The 20502-nt window shown below is 41.3% G+C and overlaps 1 protein-coding gene across 1 annotated transcript in view; it reads left to right on the forward strand.

Moving 5' to 3' along the window:
* Nucleotides 1-782: 782 nt before the first annotated feature.
* ntrk1 (neurotrophic tyrosine kinase, receptor, type 1) overlaps nt 783-20502 on the forward strand; it is a 92721-nt gene continuing 73001 nt past the window's right edge. Inside the window, 5 exon segments of the mRNA XM_030158463.1 lie at nt 783-810; nt 1443-2313; nt 3555-3667; nt 9208-9343; nt 9429-9971. Coding sequence (XP_030014323.1) covers nt 783-810; nt 1443-2313; nt 3555-3667; nt 9208-9343; nt 9429-9971 — 1691 coding nt within the window.

Raw genomic sequence — 20502 nt, forward strand, 5'->3', positions numbered from 1 at the left:
GGTTTTTGGGTCTGGTTTGGTGGTCTGGTTTTGGGTCTGGTTTGGTGGTCTGATCTTTGGGTCTGGTTTGGTGGTCTGGTCTTTGGGTCTGGTTTGGTGGTCTGGTTTTTGGTCTGGTTTGGTGGTCTGGTTTTTGGGTCTGGTTTGGTGGTCTGGTTTTTGGTCTGGTTTGGTGGTCTGGTTTTGGGTCTGGTTTGGTGGTCTGGTTTTGGGTCTGGTTTTTGGGTCTGGTTTGGTGGTCTGGTTTTGGGTGCGGTTTTTGGGTCTGGTTTGGTGGTCTGGTCTTTGGGTCGGGTTTGGTGGTCTGGTTTGGTGGTCTGGTTTTGGGTCTGGTCTTTGGGTCTTGTTTGGTGGTCTGGTTTTGGGTGTGGTTTGGTGGTCTGGTTTTTGGGTCTGGTTTTGGGGTCTGGTTTGGTGGTCTGGTTTGGTAGTCTGGTTTTTGGGTCTGGTCTTTGGGTCTGGTTTGGTGGTCTGGTTTTGGGTGTGGTTTGGTGGTCTGGTCTTTGGGGCTGGTTTGGTGGTCTGGTTTTTGGGTCTGGTTTGGTGGTCTGGTTTGGTGGTCTGGTTTTTGGGTCTGGTTTGGTGGTCTGGTTTTGGGTCTGGTTTGGTGGTCTGGTTTTTGGGTCTGGTTTGGTGGTCTGGTTTTGGGTCTGGTTTGGTGGTCTGGTTTTGGGTCTGGTTTGGTGGTCTGGTTTGGTGGTCTGGTTTTGCTCATAGAACGTTGCTGAACCTAAACCTGAACCAACTGATTCAACACCAGATTCTAACGCTGCTCCCACAGGATGGTAGTGCAGGCCCTAGGCATGATGGGTAATCCTCCCTGTTGTCTTAGGTGAGTCCCAGTGTGTGTGTCCACACTCACCACTTTTCTTTGGGTTTACATCAGTACTTGTGTTTCAGTCAAAGCCCATGAAGAGAATCAGATGAATGCATTTGGTTTCATGGAGGACATTATGGACGGAGCTCATGTGGTTGGTCCATACACTGCATGTTTTACTACCAACAGATACTTCCTTCCTTCCTTCTTTTATTTTTTATATGATGCTAACTAGTTTACCGGGGCTTTCAAACCCTTTTTCTGTGAATAAGCCCTTTTGTTGCTGAGCCAGGACCAAGAAAACAGGGCAGTAGGAGGAAGAGTCATTAAGCCACTGGAGAATCCTGACGACAGCAGCAAAAATGACGATTCAGCTTATGGCCAGTAATTGTGGTCGGGACACTATGACCTTACTGATGTGGAGAGTGACTGAGAGCCGTGGGGGTGGGGTGGGGTGGGGGGGCGTATCTGTCCCAGGGGTAAAAGCACCACTCATGTACAGAACATATGTGTGATGGACAGGCCTGGTCTGAGCAGCAGCTCCGACAGCAGAAGACCCACAGACTGATGGAGGAGAACGGCAACGGAGCACATTCACCCTGAGCACGGCAGACATGAACAACAGTTAGCAACACAGGCACCGCAGCGACGGTTAGCAACACAGGCACCGCAGCGGCAGTTAGCGACACAGGCACCGCAGCGACAGTTAGCAACACAGGCACCGCAGCAACAGTTAGCGACACAGGCACCGACACAGGCACCGCAGCGACAGTTAGCGACACAGGCACCACAGCGACGGTTAGCAACACAGGCACCGCAACGACAGTTAGCGACACAGGCACCGCAGCGACAGTTAGCGACACAGGCACCGGAGCGACAGTTAGCAACACAGGCACCGGAGCGACAGTTAGCAACACTGGCACTGGAGCGACAGTTAGCAACACAGGCACCGCAGCAACGGTTAGCAACACAGGCACCGCAGCGACAGTTAGCAACACAGGCACCGCAGCGACGGTTAGCAACACAGGCACCGGAGCGACAGTTAGCAGCATGTGCACTGGAGCAACGGTTAGCAACACAGGCACTAAAGTGATGGTTAGCAACACTGGCACCGCAGCGACGGTTAGCAACACAGGCACCGCAGCGACAGTTAGCGACACAGGCACCGGAGCGACAGTTAGCAACACCGGCACCGGAGCGACAGTTAGCAACACTGGCACCGGAGCGACAGTTAGCAACACAGGCACCGCAGCGACGGTTAGCAACACAGGCACCGCAGCGACAGCGACACAGGCACCGGAGCGACAGTTAGCAACACAGGCACCGGAGCGACAGTTAGCAACACTGGCACTGGAGCGACAGTTAGCAACACAGGCACCGCAGCAACGGTTAGCAACACAGGCACCGCAGCGACAGTTAGCAACACAGGCACCGCAGCGACGGTTAGCAACACAGGCACCGGAGCGACAGTTAGCAGCATGTGCACTGGAGCAACGGTTAGCAACACAGGCACTGAAGTGACGGTTAGCAACACTGGCACCGCAGCGACGGTTAGCAACACAGGCACCGCAGCGATGGTCAGCAAGACAGGGAACTGCAGCGACGGTTAGCAACACAGGCACTGGAGCGATGGTTAGCAAGACAGGCACCGCAGCGACAGTTTGCAACACAGGCACCGGAGCGACGGTTAGTAACACAGGCACCGCAGCAACGGTTAGCAACACAGGCACTGCAACGACAGTTAGATACGCGTGCACTGGAGCGACAGTTAGCAGCACGTGCACTGGAGTGATGGTTAGCAACACATGCACCAGAACGACAGTTAGCAACACAGGCACCGTAGCGACGGTTAGCAACACAGGCACCGGAACGACGGTTAACTACATGTGCACCGGAGCGACGGTTAGTGACACGTGCACCGGAGCAACAGTTAGCGACATGTGCACCGGAACGACAGTTAGCTACATGTGCACTGGAGCGACAGTTAGTTACACGTGTACCGGAGCTACGGTTAGCTACACAAGCACCAGAGCGACGGTTAGCGACATGTGCACTGGAGCAATGATTAGCGACACGTGCAACGGGACGACGGTTAGCTACATGTGTACCGGAGCGACGGTTAGTGACATGTGCACTGGAGCGCCGGTTAGCGACACGTGCACCGGAGCGATGGTTAGCGACACGTGCACCGGAGCGATGGTTAGCGACACGTGCACTGGAGCACTGAAGGAATGGTTAGCTACTGATAAACACTGCATTACTCAGTACAAATTCACATCGCAGTGCCGTCCTGTGTGGACACAGATCACAGGTCAGAATCCACTGACAGCCTCACATCATCACTGTGGATGAAACTAGAATAGAATCTCTACAGCAGTGGCAGATTAACGTACTGGTGCCCTCAGCGCTGCGCCCCCTGTTTGAAAGTCGCCGGTGGATCCCTGGTGTCCTGCGTTTCAGTCTGAAGTGTTACCTATTGAACTACGTCTGTTGTGATGGTCTCGGTAACCCCCCCCCCCCTTCCATTTTTTTTTACAGTAGAGCCTTTATTTCATCAGGTAATCCTCAAATTTGACAGATTAAAATGAAAAGTGCCAGATTATAACAACAACCAACAACTGACACAAATAAATGCACTTTAACCCTGCGTTAGTCCCCTGGGCTGTTTTGTCACCCCAGTTTTGCTGAAGTGCTCATAATTTCTAGTTGGTAACTTATTTCTTCTTCTCCCTCCTAGTGCTCTTCTAACTCAACAAGAGTGGAACACATGGAGTGTGGCGCAGCTGTCCTTGGAGGTAGACGTGGGTTTGGCCTTCTGGGAAGTTCAGTCACCCCACCAGACTAATACAGGTATTTTTTTATATGTTTTATATATAATTTGGCTAAAATTTGCTTAGAGGTCTTATTTATGTTGTTAAACAGATCATATTAAATGGGAGTTGAATGTGACTTTAAATTTACAGTGTCAGGTGAATATCATACAGCATGAACCAAAATGGAGGAGAGGAAAAGTAACATCATTAGTTGTCTGCTTAATCTTTACATGACAAAGTTGTTTTGCTTGAAGAGTCTTTTTATTTTTGCAAGTCTTCAGTTATATTCAGAGTCATATTTTCCAACTGTATCTTGTATTTTTATTTTAAGAGGTACTGAACAGTCAGGTTTGATTTGTGTGTGTGTGTGTGTGTGTGTGTGTGTGGTTTGATGAACTCACACCTGCCTGAGCTGAACTCAGAGCAGAAGTCAGATTCAACCTAAAAGATCTAATTTTACAGCTTTAGAAAGTAGTTGTGGTAAAGAGAGCGTAGAGCAGAAAAAACAGAATACAAACTAGGGGATTTTTGTGGTAAAGACATGCTAGGCTAACAGTGCCGGTGCTAAGCCAAAGCAGTGCACGTGCAAAAGCATGTGCTTTTATTAGAATCAGCTTATGGAGTGACTGACACGTTCTGCCCAGTAACTACCATTAACCAATAATAAGCCTACGACGAATAACGTCATTGAATAATGGGAGTCTCCAACAGTCACTAAAGACTATTAAAAGTAACAAAGGAAACTCTTATTATGGGCAGGCTTTTTTGCTTTTTCTCTCTGTAACGAAATGTGTGTTTGATGCTAGATTCTTTTTTTTTTTTTTTTCTTTTTTTTCTCTGACACCGACTTCAAGTGGTTAGTCTTTTACCATATAAGTGAACCCCCATCTCCCAGCAGCTTGGGTTTTTACCCTAACCCTTCAAACTTCACTGGGCATCTGAGTAGATAAAGACACACCCATTTTGTACTTTGCATCACGTAGACGTTTCCAGTAATCTGCAAAGTTACTCTTCCGGTGGAACAATAATGGAAAATTTTGGAACAACGATCCATTTAACGAACATAATTGTGGTTATTTGAGATTCTTGAGTCTACATGTTTTTTCCATGTCTTTGTTCATATTAAATCAATCTCAGTGAATCCAAAGGAACTTTGTGTTGGTAAATGACAGTTGTGCAAATGGACAGGATTTCAGTTCTGTTCAACATGTTGATGCTCATATGAACTATGTTTTCAGCTCAAAAATGTCCAGTTTCAGCACAATTAATGCTATATTTTCATGTCACAAATGGACAAGTTCTATTTGAACTGAATTGAGCTGAAAAACAAATCTTCTCTTCTTTCAGATTCCCCAGTTTTTCTTCCCAGATTCTCTCCTCCATATCACATGTTTTATTTGTACAGGTTCAATCTGGAGTATGGTGCTGATCCATCCTGCTTCTGTTCCACCAATACATACATGAAGAATGGCACACAGCACTGTTTACATCAACACTTTTACAATAAGAAGCATTTTTATACAGAAAGAACAATTCTAGATTGTTCTTTCCTCTTTAGTCTGATGCTAAACTATCCAATAAATAATAGTGCTCCTAGTTTTTGCACAGGGATCATTAGTGTAAACGCTGACATGGCTGCAGAGCATCAGTATGATGGGATCCACAACAACCATGTCACATCCGTCCACTGACACATTTAGTGTTTTTGTGTCAGCTGGGATTGTTTTAGATCCACAATACCAACATTTATGAAGAAGAGCACAATTAGCAATAGGAAGTCTAGAAGTTTATTCCTAATAAAGTACTGGGACTGACCAGAGCATCATGGGTAATGTCACGTCCGTCCACCAGCAAAAGTTTTCACATCCACGTGCTATTCCAAATCCAATATTTATGAAAATAGAGCTTCCACTGTCAGAGAATATCAGTAGTCTGTGCACAAATGGATTAGCATTATTTACACACACTTCTATGCATTTATGACAAGTGTTTTTTTGACAAATATGGACACTCATTTGACCCCCTAAGGAAATTTTAGCCAAATTACATACAATTCATATGTAGAAATAATTACATATTATGTATCAGTAGGCTACTCTGTTATATAAATATGGAATAAAATGCTACTTGTGGTTGGTGTGTTGAAGCACATTATTATTATTATTATTATTATTATTATTATTATTATTATTATTATTATCATCAACCAGCTACAAGCAATTCAAATTATTCAACAGGGACTGTAGATATATCCTGAACGAGCAGTATGACTATATTTGACATAAAAATAACACTATAAACATTTTTGTATTGGGGTGTGTAAATACTCCAGGGGACTACGCATGTTTGGAATCCCCAGCAGACTAACACAGGGTTAATATAGAACTAAAGACAATAGAAGACCAACATAAATACGGTAAAAGTTCAAGAACAACTTCAGTGCAAAATGTGGAAGCGATCATTGACCAATAGTATTATCGTCCTGTTGCTTTAAGATGGATTGAAATAAACCGTTTCAGGTCTTTCTGTAAATCATTCCATGAAAAAAAGGAAGTGAATCCAAACCTTTTCTACTGGACTCTGGGTTCCATCAATGGTAGGATGTTCTGAAAGTTCTGTTGGTTTTACAAGTGTAATGTTCAGATAAGACGGAGGCAGTGTAAGGGTGGAGTCATGAAGAAATGCCTACACGACATATTTCAACCTTTGAGCAATACAAACAGATTTGTACTTGTGTGGTTGTGATGAAAACCCCGGTGGTGGTGGTAGAAAAAAAAAAAAAAACCACTAGCAATAACACTGTCGGTTCTTATGGAAGGAATCGGAGAGGATTTTTGTTGTTGATTTTTGTTGTTGGTGTGAGAAATAAACACAACTGACGTCGAATAGTGAGTTACAATGGCCCATCAATAGGAGCCTTTAGCAGTGACTGTGATGTGTGTCCATATTTGGTCACATCTAGTACACATGGACTGAACTATGAACCCTGGAAAAGGAACGGTGGATAAACTGCTTTGTTTGTTTGTTTTATGGCTCATCATTACCTGTCACTGATCTGAGGTAAATACTGTCACTCACAGTTTTATTGGATGAAGATCAGACTTTGGTTCGTTCTAATAAACAGAACATCTGACTGAGACAAACAGACTTAAATGTGGAATATTTATCTGAAAGATCATTTTTTACTTTTATTTACTTATTCAGGCTGAATCTTGTTCAGATTATTTAACTTGTTCCAGCATTGTTCATTTTGTTCTACCCACTGAGATGTTACAACAAATTTAAACAATATTTATGGAGGACACAGGAACTGTTTATGGAGGACACAGGAACTGTTTATGGACACAGGGACTGTTTATGGACACAGGGACTGTTTATGGACACAGGAACTGTTTATGGAGGACACAGGGACTGTTGATGGAGGACACAGGGACTGTTTATGGAGGACACGGGGACTGTTTATGGAGGACACGGGGACTGTTTTTGGAGGACACAGGAACTGTTTATGGACACAGGGACTGTTTATGGAGGACACAGGAACTGTTTATGGACACAGGGACTGTTTATGGAGGACACAGGAACTGTTTATGGAGGACACAGGAACTGTTTATGGAGGACACAGGGACTGTTGATGGAGGACACAGGGACTGTTTATGGAGGACACGGGGACTGTTTATGGAGGACACGGGGACTGTTTATGGAGGACACAGGAACTGTTTATGGAGGACACTGGAACTGTTTATGGAGGACACGGGGACTGTTTATGGAGGACACAGGGACTGTTGATGGAGGACACAGGGACTGTTGATGGAGGACACGGGGACTGTTTATGGAGGACACGGGGACTGTTTATGGAGGACACGGGGACTGTTTATGGAGGACACAGGAACTGTTTATGGAGGACACTGGAACTATTTATGGAGGACACGGGGACTGTTTATGGAGGACACGGGGACTGTTTATGGAGGACACGGGGACTGTTTATGGAGGACACAGGAACTGTTTATGGAGGACACTGGAACTATTTATGGAGGACACGGGGACTGTTTATGGAGGACACGGGGACTGTTTATGGAGGACACAGGAACTGTTTATGGAGGACACAGGAACTGTTTATGGAGGACACAGGAACTGTTTATGGAGGACACAGGAACTGTTTATGGAGGACACAGGAACTGTTTATGGAGGACACTGGAACTATTTATGGAGGACACAGGGACTGTTTATGGAGGACACAGGAACTATTTATGGAGGACACGGGGACTGTTTATGGAGGACACTGGAACTGTTTATGGAGGACACAGGAACTGTTGATGGAGGACACAGGAACTGTTGATGGAGTGGTCGCAGGTCCACTGTGTACAAGTCCACCTGTCTCTCCTCTGTTTGTCCTTCGTCTTTTCTGTGGAAATCAGACAACGGAGGAAAAAGGAGGAATCACCATCTGACCTTTGACCTGGATCTGTGTAATAGTGACCCAACATTTTACTGAGAAACATCATTCAAACAAAGTGGATCATTTTCCTCACCATGTCTACAATAATAATACTGACACTAACACTAATAGTGATTCTAATACTACTACTAATACTACTACTAACACTAATACTAATACTGATACTAATACTGATACTGATAGTGATAGTGATACTGACACTGATACTAATACTAATACTGATACTAACACTAATGTTGATTCTAATACTGATACTGATAGTAATAATAATACTCATACTAATATTAATACTGAAACTGGTACTGATACTAACACTAATACTAACACTGATACTAATAGTAATAATAATACTAATACTTGACCCACTAATCTACTAATACTTACACTAATACTTTACTTACTAATCTACTAATACTAATTCTAATAATTGATCTACTAATCTACTAATCCTAATACTTGATGTACTAATCTACTAATCCTAATACTTGATGTACTAATCTACTAATCCTAATACTTGATGTACTAATCTACTAATCCTAATACTTGATGTACTAATCTACTAATACTAATACTTGACCTACTAATCTACTAATACTAATACTAATACTTGACCTACTAATTTACTAATACTAATAATAATACTAATACTTGATGTACTAATCTACTAATACTAATACTTGTGCTAATACTAATACTAATATTGAACCTACTAATCTACTAATATTAATACTAATACTTGATTTACTAATCTACTAACACTAATACTTGATATACTGATTTACTAGTACTAATTCTAATACTAATACTTGATGTACTAATCTACTAATACTAATACTAATATTAATGCTAATACTAATACTTGACCTACTAATCTACTAATACTAATACTTATACTAATACTTATACTTATAGTAATACTTGGGTTACTAACCCTTACCCTACTAATCTACTCATTTCATTTCTCTTCCTCCTCGGAGCTCCTCCTTGACACAAACATGTGATCATAAACAGCTCGGTGTTCTTCTCCAAACCTCTGCCCTTTCTTTCCTCAGCCGTTCCATTTGTCAGTTGTTTCCTTCAGCTTTAATAATCTCAACCCTTCCATCCATCGATCTCCACAGATCCCACATGTGCGTCCACGCTCCAACAGGATGTTTGGACAGCAGCAGTACTCACTATCAGGTACCTCAGTCCTGATGTTTGGGTCTGGCTGGACCTCAGACTCTCACCCAGGAGGCAGATGAGATCTCTATCAGCGTATCCCATCTCCTCCCACACATCATCATCATCATCCTCATCATCACCCCCCCACCCCTCCCTCCCTCCCTTCTTGCTTTCTGAGGTGTCTGGTGACTCTGGACCTCTGCTATCTCGCCCCTCCCTTCTCATGGAGGGGAGAGAAACGAGAGGGAGAGAGAAAGGCAGCAGCCCACTACCACCATGTCCCCAGAGGCCCCTCTCCTGCCTCCCCCCCACCCCCACCCCCCCTCCTGCTGCTCAGTACAGCTGTGGCTCAGTCTCAGACTCGACCAGCTGGGATCCCATCTCTACCAGAGGACCCTCTGTGTGAACGCCTCTCACCTCCCCTCTGCTCCTCATTAGGTCGGACCACACAGACCTCCAGCTCCACTCCAGCCCACCCGTCTGTCCACCATATCGTCCTCGGAGCGTCCACTCCACTCATGGCCGTGGCAGAGGGCGCAGCGCCAACGGCGGCGCCCGTGGCCCTGATGCTCACCCTCATCGTGGTGGCCCCTGCGCCCGCCTCCGGAGGATGCCCGTCCGCCTGCCGCTGCTCCTTCGCCATGCTGCAGTGTCTGGAGCCCGACGGGATCTCCAGCATCCCCACGCTGGCGATACAAGAGAGCGAGAACGTGACAGAGATGTAAGTACACAGCGCTCTACATGTGCCTGGACATGAGCAGGAGTGGATTAAATGTGTTCACATGCCCCGACGCTGGGCTTCTGCCAACTTTGATTTTCTCCAGTTGTGTTGGACTTATCACCGTAGGTGGGATTTGATTGGCTTTAAGTGTGTGACTGGCAGAGCTTCCAGAGGCCGTTCACATCAGGCTTTGTACAGACAAACAACATGTTTATCACCAACACGGCAACATTCATCTGATCAAGTTCAGGTGTTAGAGTGGAGATTCTGCCGCTTGGGCATTAGTGAGATGTACAGGCTGGGATGGAGGATGGAGTTACCGTGGTGACGGTATGGCCACGCAAAGTCTGGGCTCTGTGGCTTCAGCTACAAACGGGTGCTTGGCTGCTAACCCTAACCTTAAATTTAACCCTAACCCTAACCCTAACCCTAAATTCAACCCTAACCCCCTAACCCTAAATTTAACTCCAAGTCCCTAACCCCCTAACCCTCTAACCCTAACCCAGATAATGGGTGACTGTTGCTCAACATCCTGGACTTTTGTGCGTCTTTTTTATTTTTGATGGAATCTGATTCATCTTTGAAACCTTCTGAACTCCCGTGTTTTTCCGTCGTTTTCTAGTGAACATTATGTCAACGTGTAAAGTAATTCTTTTGCAATTTGAGATGGATGAGCATGTCAATAATTAGTCCGTTTGGTTATTGAAAATCAATATAACAATAAGTGACAGAGAGTGATGGGAACAGATGAGGACTGAGGGCTTTCAGACGGCCTTCAGCGTGTCTGTAGAAGCTGAAGTTTCAGTCTGAGTGGATGTGCTCACATATTAAGAACAGAATGTTGAAAACAATAGAAGGTGTTCATGGTCAGAACATGACACAGCCCTGAACCGAAGATTTACTACAAGTACAGCATTAAACAAAACCATGATAAGAAACAATTATATTTCAATAATGTGATGATAACGGGGTTAATTATGTAACCTGATAATAACCAGCATTGTTTGATAGTTCAGTTGTACCTGTGAGTTCAGTCTGAGCTCCTGCAGTGACAGAAACAGGACAGAGCAGCGCTGATGGAGGTGCAGGATTCTACAAACACATCAGCCACCGCACACTCTGAGAAATAAAGCATTGGAATTTATTGGATTTTGTTAAAAATGTGACATAACTTGTTCCATGAAATATAGTTATTTAAATATAAAAAAATGTAGTAGTAAATTGCAGAAATAACTTGCTAATAAATCCAAAGTAATTATGTCAATAAACGTAAAGGAAGGTGTCGGTTTAATGCTACAACTCAAGAATTACATTTTCTAATCAACAGTATTTGTTTGGATTTACACACAATTTGTTGTAAATTTAGTGACGGAAGTCCAATTCTTTTAACTAACTCGATTCTCAGATTCGTTCATCTGTTGCAAATCGATTCTGAATCAATTCATTAATTTGAAAAAAAAAACATCCTGCTTCGATTCAGAATCAATTCGCAACAGATGAACAAACCAAAAGAATCGAGTTAGTTAAAAGAATCGGACTTCCGTCACTAAATTTACAACAAACTGTGTGTAAATCCAAACTAATACTGTTGATTAGAAAATGTAATTCTTGAGTTGTAGCATTAAAGCGACAGCTTCCTTTAGGTTTATTGACACAATTACTATGGATTTATTAGTAGGTTAGTTTTGCAATTAACTGCAACATCTTTTTACATTTAAATAACCATATTTTGTGGAACAAGTTAAATAACATTTTTATCTAAATCCAACAAATTCCAATGTTTTATTTCTTAGAGTGCAGTTTTCATATGTTTACTGCTGTTGTAAAGCCCATTTTAGAGTTACACACACACACACACTCACACGCACACACACACGCACACACACACACGCACACACACACACACACACACACACACACACACACACACACACACACCACACACATATATATTAGGGATGCAGTGGTACTGGGGAAAACACCAAACCGTTGGCTCCACTCTGCACACTGTGCCCTTATAGACCGCAGGTTTTCAGTTTTGCGGTTGATTTTGCGTTGGCGCTTTATTACTGCTTTACAGGAAACTGAGTGTGTGTATGTGTGTGTGTGTGTGTGTGTGTGTGTGTGTATCCAGGCAGGACAAAGCCCCGCCCCCGCAAGTTAATGTCCAATCACTGTTGTGGATGGGGGGGGTTTGGCTTTAGAACTCACAAAGGGTTAAGTGGCTCCACTGTGTGTAGATCACATACGTGCAGAGGGTGGAAGCCCCGCCCCTCAGTGACAGTCAGCGGACAGGGGAGTGGCTTCAGACTTCACACATACAACCGCATGACACGCTATTACATGGAAATGCATACGGTACATAACCGTGGTGTTTCTGTACCGCTGTTTTCTTTTACAGCCCTACACAGAAAGGGAAGTTATTTATTTACAAAAAATCAAAAGGACACTTTTTTCAAAGAGGCAAAAGGGCAGGGGCTCAGCCCCCCTTTGGGCCTTATGTGTGCACCTGTTATATACGACTGTACATGAGTAAAAGAATAAGAAAGGGTTCTACCGTCCAGAACATAAAGGGTTCTTTTATCCAGTACAGTCATAGAATTTGTTCCTACTGTGAAATTCCGTTTTTGCTGACAAGTAAAATAAAAATCTAATTTTGGGAGAAAAAAAACTGGTCTCTTTATGCACAAAACATATATATATATATATATATATATATATATATATATATATATATATATATATATATATATATACTACCAGTCAAAAGTTTTAGAACATCCCAATTTTTCCAGTTTTGTCTGTAAATTCCAGCAGTTCCAGTCCAATAAACAGCTGTAAATGGTACAAAGGTAAGCGGTGAACTGCCAGAGGTAAAAAAAAACAAACTCAACCCATCACATGGGTATGGTACCAGTGTGTTCCACACTCCTGTTCTGCAGACACAGGGGGTTGGAAGGAATTCACAAAGGAAGGAATTGGTAGCACTTTCCAGACTTGATCAAACCTCCATTGCTGCAGAACTGCTTTCAGTTGTTAACCCATTTCTTGTTCGCCTTTTTGTATAATTCTGAAATGTACATTATTTTTCAGTTTTGTTTAACCTTAACTTTTTTTTTTTTTTTAACTCAGGCAGTTCAACACTTACCTTTGTACCATTTCAGCTGTTCATTGGACTGGAACTGCTGGAATTTACATACAAAACTGGAAAAATTGGGGTGTTCTAAAACTTTTGACCGGTAGTGTATGTATAAAGAATGCCATTGTGACTTTTGTAGAATGTAAACAGTAACCCCACCTCAGAGAATGCTGCGCACTCATGGTTTTCACCAAAACCTCCTTCAGAAAACTAAAGGACAGATAAGTGGGAAGTAGAGCTGAAACAAATAATCACTAAATTGACTCAAATCAAATTACAAAAAATATTTGATTACAATTTTCCTGAATGGAAGCTTGGTTTCCTTGATTTTTCTGCTGTTGAACATTGGTTCCACTGTTGTTTCACACGGATGATTATTGTGACGCACACGATGCCAGGATCAACACAAACAACAGAAGAGACCAGGACTAAACAGCAGAAAGTGTCTATATATGGACTTTTCTACTTTGGAACGTACTGCCATACCCACTCGTTTAGACCATGTGCACAGACAGCACTAGGGAGGGGGGGTTAGGGTTAGGGTTAGGGTTACGTGCCCCCCCCCAGATTTCTAGTGACCCCCCTCGCCCCAAATTGATCGGCATACAGCTGATTCCAGAAGGTGTCAGGCTGGAGCAGATCCATGCTGAGTCGGGAAAGTGAGGTGTTCAATGTTCCAGGTAATCATGTGTTAATAAAACTGCACAGCTGATCCATGAACATCCTGGTGTTTGCACTGGTTTACATGACTGTGACTAATGGTGCATTCAGGTGTACTCGTAAACCAGAATTTTAAAGTCAAAAGCTTTGAAATCTAGCATCTACAAGCAGAAACACTGGGGTTTCATTTCATTTCATTAACTGTCAATTTTTTTTTCAAATTCTATGTTCCCTGATGTCCCAGTTTTTAAACTGGGAAGGGCTACCCTAACCCCCTAACCCCTAACCCCTAACCCCTAACCCCCTAACCCCTAACCCTCTGACCCTTCCTCCTTTAAACTTTGAATCTGTAACACACACATTACAAATCTGAGCCTGTATTTGTTTCAGTTGGTTTAAGTTCATAAGTTGGATCCAAATGTGTTGAAGACTGCACTGACATATTTTGACCCCACCCCCAAAAGGGGAGGCAAGGGCTTTTCTTTTTGGTTCGGTTTGTTTGTTTGTTTATTTACACTTTAGCTGTAAAACTATTGGTTGAATTCATACCTGATATGGCTTATAGATTACCAGTGATGCAGAATAGATGTGATTATATTTTTGGAAAAGTAAGTTAAAGTTCACATTTTTTATGAACTTTTAAATCTTCTCCCATTGACTTAAAATGGCTGAAATGTCCCATCTATAAGAACATCAATTTTGTCTCAATTTCCTTCAAACTTGGCACATATATAGAGGTGACTGATATGACATCAGCACACACATAGACATGATGACATCAGCTGGATCCATGACAACATCAGATACAATATGTGCGAGGGGCGGGGCTTGTTGTGCCTGGAACCACTTGTTTATAGATGCCATTGGACTGGTTCGTTGTTATTTATATCTTTAGATATTTGTATATGTACTTTTATACTGTTTTTATTGTTAGTATTTGTGTATATATATATACATATATATATATATATATATATATATATATATATATATATATATATATATATAAATATGATTATCCTTTTAGATTTATACTTTTTGGGGTTGTTGAATAAAGGACATGTTTGTCACTTTCACACATATTTCTTTCACATTTGTACATTTTTCACCCATTCAAATAATTATTCAATTGAATTGAAGCAAAGAAAATGCTGGACACATTAATCGACCACATTCATCCTCTGTACCTACTGCGCTCCTGGACATTCCAAACGTAACACATTTGTAGAAGTATTGTCCAGATGGTTCTAAAGCAGGGCTGTCAAACATGCGTCCCGGGGCCCAAATGCATCCCGCCAAAGGTTCCAATCTGATCCCTGGGATGAATTTACAAAGTGTATAAATTCCACAGTCCAGGCTGTGGAACTCATTTTAGTGTCGGTTCCACATCCAGACCAATCTGATCTACAGTCAAAAAAGAACAGCAGAAGAACTGACACAAAAGAATGACTGCAGATTTACTACTGGGTTTGGTGTGACAAAAATATTACATCATGTCTATAAATAATGACAACTTCAAATTTTTGTCTTTGTTTTAGTGCAAAAGATAACATTAAATTATGAAAATATTTACATTTACAAACTATCCTGTAACAATAAAATGTGAATAATCTGAAAAATATGAACAACCTGAAATGTCTAAAGACAAGTGTTTAGTGTCTTTGTAGATAATGCACATGTATAAATGATAAATTGAGGCATAATATTGTTAAAATTGCACTTATTTGTCTTAATAAATATCAGTTTTTTTCAGGTTATTCACATCTTTTTTGTTTGGATAGTTTATCAGAGTAAGTATTTTCATAATTTAATAGGTTTTTTTTTTCACTAAAACAAAGGCAAATATTTGCAGTTGTCATTATTTATCATTTATTCTGTTATTATTTTACTGGTCCGACCCACTGCAGATCAAATAAGGCTGAATGTGGAACCTGACAGAAAATGAGTTCCAGAGCCCTGTTCTGAAGCCTACCTGTGTTTATGTGTGCTGTAGTTGTGTTTAGTTCCAGGTTCCGGGTCAGTGTGAATGTTCTAAGGGTGAGCCCACAGATGGGTTAAACTGATCTGTTCACACACCACAGCCGTGGAATCAACCCTAACATCTACCCTGGTTTCATTCTGGACATACCGTTAAAGGCATTTGAAGATCATTTTTATGGAAACTTGTTGCCGCTGTAATAATAATGTCGTCTCCACCAGGACTGGGTCGAGACAGAAGAGAAAGAAAATACACTAACAGTCCAGTACCCCCCCCCCCCCCCCATGCAGATTCCACTCCTGCTGAACCAGTGCAGCTGACTGTGATGTCATGACCTTGTGCTTGGACACACCTCCGGTCCATGTTCAGTTCAGTCTGACAAACTCAGTTTAGTTCAGCTTCCACATTCAGCCCAATAGAATAGAAGTGGGACCAAAAAATGTGCAGTTGTCATTATTTAGAGGTTCTGATGCTCTTACTCTCCTGGTTCTGACCCACTTTATTTATTTATTTATTTTTATTAATGATAGTTAAAAAGGCATTGTGGACAGAAAAACAACAACACATAAACAAAGGGAAAATCAAACAAATGAATAAACAAACCTAAAACAACAACGACGACAGAGTATTGACGAACAACGACAACATTATATTCCAATGAAAAAGATCATAAATGTAAAGAGCAACTAAACAGTACAGTTTGGTTAGAGGCGACAGGGAAAAGGGGAAGAGGGGCTTGTGAATGAAAGAGAGAAAGAGAGAAAGAGAGAGGGGGGAAATAAGAATTGTTGTAATAATACACAAATATATAATAATAATACTAGTAGTCTAATTTGATAGCATTACTGTGGTGGCGGTAGCAGTGGAGGCAGTCACAATTAGGGATGTAACGATTACCGGTGTAACGATAAACCGCGGTCAAATTGCCAACGGTTAGTATTACCCTTTAAATTCTAATTCTCATGATAACTGTGTTTGATTACCGCACTTTAAGGGGAAAAAACACCTATGTACAGATCTGCTTTTATGTCAAATATTTGAGTATAGTTTGAATTTATTACAATTTTAATTTTCTATACCTAATATTTGGAACCAATATTCACTTTTAAAGTCTGTGAAAAGGTTCGTTAAGCATCTGTGTGTTATTTATGCAATAAATTATATACATTTTTCAAATTGCATTTTATATATTTTTTTGTGTTTTTTGTCCTTTTATGTTTTTATAGTAGGTTAAAGTGAAAAAATAATAGATGATATAGATGAAGTTGTGCTGAAAAAACAGATCCCAAACATGGGTATAGTAAACATTTGTTTCTATAGTATATAAAGGCCAAATCAAAAGGACTGAAAAACAGACAAAATAGACTCAGACCACTAAGGGTTAATATTGGAATGTTTCTGCCAAGAGGAAGTGCGTTGTGCCAATTACTTTTTTTTTTTGGAGGGGGGGGGGGTTGTTGTTTTTTTTTTTTTTTTCAAAATACAACTTCGTTAAATTCTTTCAGTGTGTGTATCAGTACTTTTTGAACATTTTCAGCACAATTTCAACAATACCACGATAATGATGATAACCGTGATCATTTTGGTCACAATAACCATGATATGAAATTTTCATATGGTTCCATCCCTAATCACAACACAATGAGTTAAATAATTTAATATTTGTAATAATGTCTTTGTATCAGTTACTCTCTGTTTTGAGTTTATATGAATGAATTTAAATTAATATGGCTCTGACCCACTTTAGATCGGACTGGCCTGTATGTGGAACCTGAACTCAGATCATTTGAACATCCTGGATGGTTCATGTCTTCAGTGTCATTTTCACACATTCCTCCCAGGGGCCAGACTGGAGCCTTTGGGGGCCGGTTTTTAGCCCCCAGGCCACATGTTTGACACCTGTGCTGTAGATCACAGGTGTTAAACATGTGGCTAAAACTGGCCCCTGGGACGAATGTGTGAAATGTAAAAGTAACACTGAAGATATGAACAATCAAGGATGTTCAAATCATTTGAGGTCATTTCAGTCTAAAGTGGATCAGATCAGTTAAATACTACCAGAATAACCTATAAATAATGAAAACTGTACATTTGTCTCTTTTAGTGTAAAAAAAGTACAATTACACAAAAATGTTTAAATTTACAGACTGGCCTTTTACAAAAAATGTGAATATCTAAAATATCTTAATAGAAGTCTGTGGAATTTCAATAATATTCTGCCTGTTATTTAACCCTTTCATGCACAGTGGTCACTCCAGTGGACAGTTGTTCTTCAGCTGTTCTCTTGTATATTCATGGGTTTAGTTGTTTTAGTTTCATATCAGCCGACACAGTGGACACTGATGCATCATTTTATAAACTGCATTTCATACCATTGCTGTAACTTTGCTGTTCTTGATTGGTTCTTGAGTGGAAATCAATTGTTAATTGTTATTTTTTGCATATTATCTCTATGAAGTGAGTAATAACTAGTATTAGAATATGTTAAAATGTGAGAAAACATCAGATTAGCTGCATTAAACATGGTTTCATTTCATTGTTTTCATATCACTTTATGATATTGGGTTTTAAATACATGTTTCTTTGCTTCAGGAATAAAATTCATGGTGTAACTGAGTGGACATTTTTGTAAATCTATGAAAAAAAAACAAACCCTCAATCTCATTTTTTTTTCATGTCTACGGAGGAATAAAAACACACACACACAAAAAAAAAAAAAACTCAACTAAGGTTCTCATAATTCATGCATGAAAGGGTTAATGTTGTGTGTATTTGTAGATCCACTGTGATCTGTAAATTGTGATGCACATGTATCTAAGGTGTAATATTATTAACATTGCACTTATTTTACTAAAGAATTTTCAGCTTGTTCATATTTGTTCATGTTATGTTCAAGTACAGTTTGTCGATGTCGACATTTTCTTTACAGAATTTACTTTTTCCACTCTAAAGTTCTTATCCTGTTATTTATAATATTGTCGTGGTTCGGCCCACTTTACATCACACTGGGCTGAATGTGGAAGTGAACTAACATGAGTTTGACTCCTGTGCTGTAGATGATGGACAGACGCTTGAATAAATAGGTGAAGTCATTGTGTGGAAGTGCTCTGGCAGCAGCACACTGGTATTTAATGGTGGCTTTTTCCAACTTTTCTGAGAGAACGCAGTAGAAAGTGGACCAGCTGTGATTTAAAGCTGCTGCTGTATTATTATGCAACCTGCCATCAGCTCCGACATAGAAAACTAAATGTCACTCTCTGCACTACCACGCTGTTCTGTCTTTGTTCCCGTCTCTGAATCCAAGCAATTAGCACTAGTTAAAGAAGGAACTCCACTTGTGAAAGCGCCGTTTGAGCGCCGCCGCTCCGTTTCCTGCTGCTTTCTGCTTCTTTCCACCTGTTTCAGTCCAGTCCGGCCCTCGTCCCCCTCCTCGGTCTAATGTGACCTCAGAGGTATTTCCAATACGAGCGGCGGCGGCTGAACGGGCTTCGTTCAGAGCTCAGGGTGAGCTTTGACATTCTCTTTGAAGCGTCCGATCGATAAGCGAGCAGGATTTCTCTGCCTGTGTTTACTGCGGCGCTCCACGTAAACAACAACACTTGACCGGATTGGAAATGGAAGCGAACAGAGGCACTGAACAAACAAGGGGCCATTAACTGGGGAGCAGAGGCTGAAATTCATCATACATAGAGTCATAAATTCAATTTTGTGAATTGCCAGTCAATGCCCCCACCCGGGAACAATAGATGATATACAGCCCACTTGGCTCAATCCAATAAGTGAAGGCGGAGGGTGATGGCGGGCCCACCTGCCCTGTAATCGCGTTATTGCGGCGTGGGTCGGTTTTACATGAATCCAAAGGTTTTGTGCGCTCCAGCTGACAGACGCAGAAGTGGAACCACGCCTGCTGTTATCCAGTAGAACCCAGCCCAGGTATCTGAGCTCCGACAGGGACAAACCGACACCACCCTGGGCCCTGGTTGGGTGGTTCTGTCTGCAGAGTGGGCGGGGTCACATCTGAAGTCAGCGTTGGTCTACAGCAGGGCTCCCAAACTCATGTTGGCTCAGTTCCACATTCAGCCCGATTTAATCTGAGGTGGGCCAGACCAGTAAAATAATGACTTCATAACCTATAAATAATGACACATCCAAGTTTTTCTTTTTGTTTTAGTCCAAAAAAACCCAATTAAATTATGAGAATATTTACATTTTACAAAAAAGATGTGAATAATCTGAAAAAAACTGAAATTTCATTTGAAAAATCAGTGCAGTTTTAACAATATTATGAGTCGACTTATTATTTCCACATGTACATTTACAGACAGTGTTCCATAAACATTTGGGAACAGGCAGAATATTATTAAAATGTTGGAGTTTGGAACTAAAATTTGAACAATTTCTACAATATTCCATCTGTTATTATGAACACAACTGCAGATCCCAGTGGATCCATAAATGCACCAAACATTTAGGAACAGGCAGAATACTGTTACAATTACACATTTCAGGTTGTTCGTCTGTGTTTTTATTTATGTATTTATTTGTGTTTTATTGTGAAAGAATAGTTTTGTAAATGTAAATGTTTTCACAGTGTAATGTGATTTTATTCACTTAAATTTTGTCCACATAACTTTTCCAAAAGAAAATGTGTGTTTGTCATTATTTCTGGGTTATTGTGTTGTTCTTCTGACTGTAGATCACATTGGTCTGTATGTGGAACCTGAACCAACAGGATTTGTTCAACCTGGACTGTT

The sequence above is a fragment of the Sphaeramia orbicularis genome, chromosome 16 (assembly GCF_902148855.1).
Source record: "Sphaeramia orbicularis chromosome 16, fSphaOr1.1, whole genome shotgun sequence".
NCBI lineage: Eukaryota > Metazoa > Chordata > Actinopteri > Kurtiformes > Apogonidae > Sphaeramia > Sphaeramia orbicularis.